At 51.1% G+C, this 3,064-nt stretch overlaps 1 protein-coding gene across 3 annotated transcripts in view; it reads left to right on the forward strand.

The window, feature by feature from the left end:
• CACNG6 (calcium channel, voltage-dependent, gamma subunit 6) overlaps positions 1-1,349 on the forward strand; it is a 26,251-nt gene extending 24,902 nt beyond the window's left edge. For all 3 annotated transcript variants that reach the window (XM_011959389.1, XM_011959390.1, XM_011959391.1), the window contains one exon: positions 633-1,349. In XM_011959389.1, the coding sequence (XP_011814779.1) occupies positions 633-871 (239 nt within the window). In that variant the 3' untranslated portion in view covers positions 872-1,349. The remainder of the gene's footprint in view (positions 1-632) is intronic.
• Positions 1,350-3,064: the final 1,715 nt, after the last annotated feature.

The raw sequence follows: 3,064 nt of genomic DNA on the forward strand, positions 1-3,064 counted from the left end.
ATTAGCCCGACATGGTGGCACACGTCTGTAATCCCAGCTACTTGGGAGACTGAGGCAAGAGAATCGGGAGGCGGAATTTGCAATGAGCTGAGATTGCACCACTGCACTCCAGCCTGGGCAACAGAGCAAGACTCCGTCTCAAAAAAAAAAAAAAAAACTAATGAACCATATTCACCCTACAGTGCTGCGAACACCAGAATGCCTTTCTCCCATCTAACTGTGATTCTATATCTGCCTTTTAATCATTTTCCAGCTTACAGTTCTGCGGCATCAATTCCGTTCACGTTGTTATGCAACCGTCACCCCCATCCACCTTCAGAACGATTTTCATCTTCCCCGGCTGAAATTCTATACCCGTTAAACACCAACTCCCCTTTTTCCTCTTCCCTCTGGCCCTTGGCAACCACCCGTCTACTTTCTGTCTCTACGACTTTGTGTCTTTTTTTTTTTCTTCTTTATCTCCAGCTTCCCAAATGCTGCCTGCTATATAGTAGGTGTTTAGTAAGTATTTGTTGAGTGCGTGCGTGGGAAGGTGCCAGGGTGGGCGGGAGGGCTGGGAGAGGATGGCAGAGATGTTCAGGCACAGCTGGGGTCCCGGGGGGCCTGATGGCACGCTGTCCTCTCTCCCGCAGGCCTGCTGCTCTTGGTGAGCCTGGAGGTGTTCCGGCATTCCGTGAGGGCCCTGCTGCAGGGAGTCAGCCCGGAGCCTCCCCCGGCCCCACGCCTCACCTACGAGTACTCGTGGTCCCTGGGCTGCGGCGTGGGCGCCGGCCTGATCCTGCTGTTGGGGGCCGGCTGCTTTCTGTTGCTCACACTGCCTTCCTGGCCCTGGGGGTCCCTCTGTCCCAAGCGAGGGCACCGGGCCACCTAGAGCCACGCCTGAGACTTCTCTAAGCAACCACCAAGCCCTTTGACCTTCTCCATTGTACCCCCAAGATCTTTTTGCCCCATCTCCTGGGGCAAAAGAAACTGTGTTCTCCCTGCTCGGGGGCCCATGTTTTTTTACATGCCTGCCTCCTGTCCCCTTACTCTTTCTCTGTAAATACGCTTCTCTCGGTGGCTGTATGTGGTTTGCTTGGGGTTGGGACGGGAAGAGGCTCTTTGCAAACGAGGGTCCCCAGGGAAGACTGGCGGGGACCTGATGGGGTAGCTGGGGTGTGGGGTGGGGGGTGAGGTCAGGGGTCTTGGATGGGAGTTGGGGGCCCCTTCATTTCCCAGGTGTGGATCGATTCACTTGCCGGGAGAGACTTTTTACAACTCATCTGCAGCTCAGGGTGGGGGTGGGGGGAGATGGGGAAGGGTCTGACCTGGCTGTGATCTGATTTGGGAATAAAGGTTTGGAAATTTAACAACTTTGGTTTGGAGTCTATTTGTGACATGACTGTGCATTAGGGAGTAAAGAAAAGAGACCCCATATACCCTCCAGAAACATGCCACTTATGAGCCCAGAAGTCACGTGGAAATGAACCCGTATACAATGGTGGAGAGTGTGGAAAGCACAATATATTTTTTATTTTCATTTTTATTTTGAGACGGAGTCCTGCTGAGGTTGGAGTGTAGTGGCACAATCTTGGCTCACCAAAACCTCTGCCTCCTGGGTTCAAGTAATTATCCTGCCTCAGCCTCCAAAGTAGCTGAGATTACAGGCACGAGCCACCATGCCCAACTAACTTTTGTATTTCTTTTTTTTTTTTTTTTGAAGAGACAGAGTTTTACCATGTTAACCAGGCTGGTCTTGAACTTTTGATCTCAAGTGATCCACCCGCCTCAGCCTCCCAAAGTGCTGGGATTACAGGTGTGAGTCAGCGTGCCCCGCCCAGATTTCCCCTTTACACATGACTCCTGTTATACTTGATTAGGATTCACCCCAGTGATCTCATTTTAACTTGATGACCTCTGTAAAGACCCGATCTCCAAATGAGGTCACATTCTGAGGTACTGGAGGTTGGTGCCAACATATATATATATATATTTGTGTGTGTGTGGGGGGGAGAACATTCAACCTTTAACAATGCATATATTTAAATTATGTTTTCTGGTCAGGTGTGGTAGCTCACGCCTGTAATCCCAGCACTTTGGGAAATGCCTGTTCTAATTTAGGTCCTGTAATCCCAGCACTTTGGGAAATGCCTGTTCTAATTTAGGTCCATGGGCACAGGCCCCAGGGTAGAGCCCTCACCAGAGACCCTGCCCTTCTCTACCCAGCAGTTCTCTGACCCCTCCCCTATCAAAATGCTTTTTCTGCATCTATTGAGATGATCATGTGATTTTATTTTTATTTGTTCTTTCAGTCTCACTCTGTTGCCCAGGCTGGAGTGCAGCGGTACGATCTCGGCTCACTGCAACCTCCGCCTCCCGGGTTCAAGCAATTCTTGTGCCTCAGCCTCCCCAGTACCTGGGATTACAGGTGTGCGCCACCAGACCCAGCTAATTGTATTTTTAGTAGAGATGGGGTGTCACCATGTTGGCCAGGCTGGTCTTGAATGCCTGACCTCAAGTGATCCACCCACCTCAGCCTCCCAAAGTACTGGGGTTACAGGCGTGAGCCACCGCGCCTGGCTGACTGTGCGATTTTTGTTTCTAATTCTGTATTCCTCCATTCAACAAGTAGAAGTGTCCTGCAGTGCCTGGCCTCCTGGGAGCCAGGCCGGTGTGAAACCCCAGCTCCCGACTTACAGCTGGAGCAACAGCTTCACCTCTTTCTGTCCCTAAAGACAGTGCATGAGCTCAACCCTGCACCTGCTCCCAGGAGTCACCATCATAAACGCCATCATAAGCCCTGCAAAGCTCCCAGGAGACCGCCTGGCATGTGGTCACAGCTTGATCTGCTTTTGCTGTTATTTTTCATCAAGTGGCACTTAGAGAGTAAACAGGGACCCCTGACGAGCTGACAGCCTGCTGCTGGAAACAGATACTAATCACATCACTGAAGTAACGAGCGTGCAATTATAAACCGAGGTAAGCACCAGGAGACAAGATAGTCCGCAATTTTTTGTTGTTGTTGTTGTTGTTTGACTTTGTGCCCAGCCAGGTCAGGGAAGCCTCAAGACACGTCTGCCACGGG

The sequence above is a fragment of the Colobus angolensis genome, unplaced genomic scaffold (genome assembly GCF_000951035.1).
Source record: "Colobus angolensis palliatus isolate OR3802 unplaced genomic scaffold, Cang.pa_1.0 Scaffold490, whole genome shotgun sequence".
NCBI classification, from domain to species: Eukaryota; Metazoa; Chordata; class Mammalia; order Primates; family Cercopithecidae; genus Colobus; species Colobus angolensis.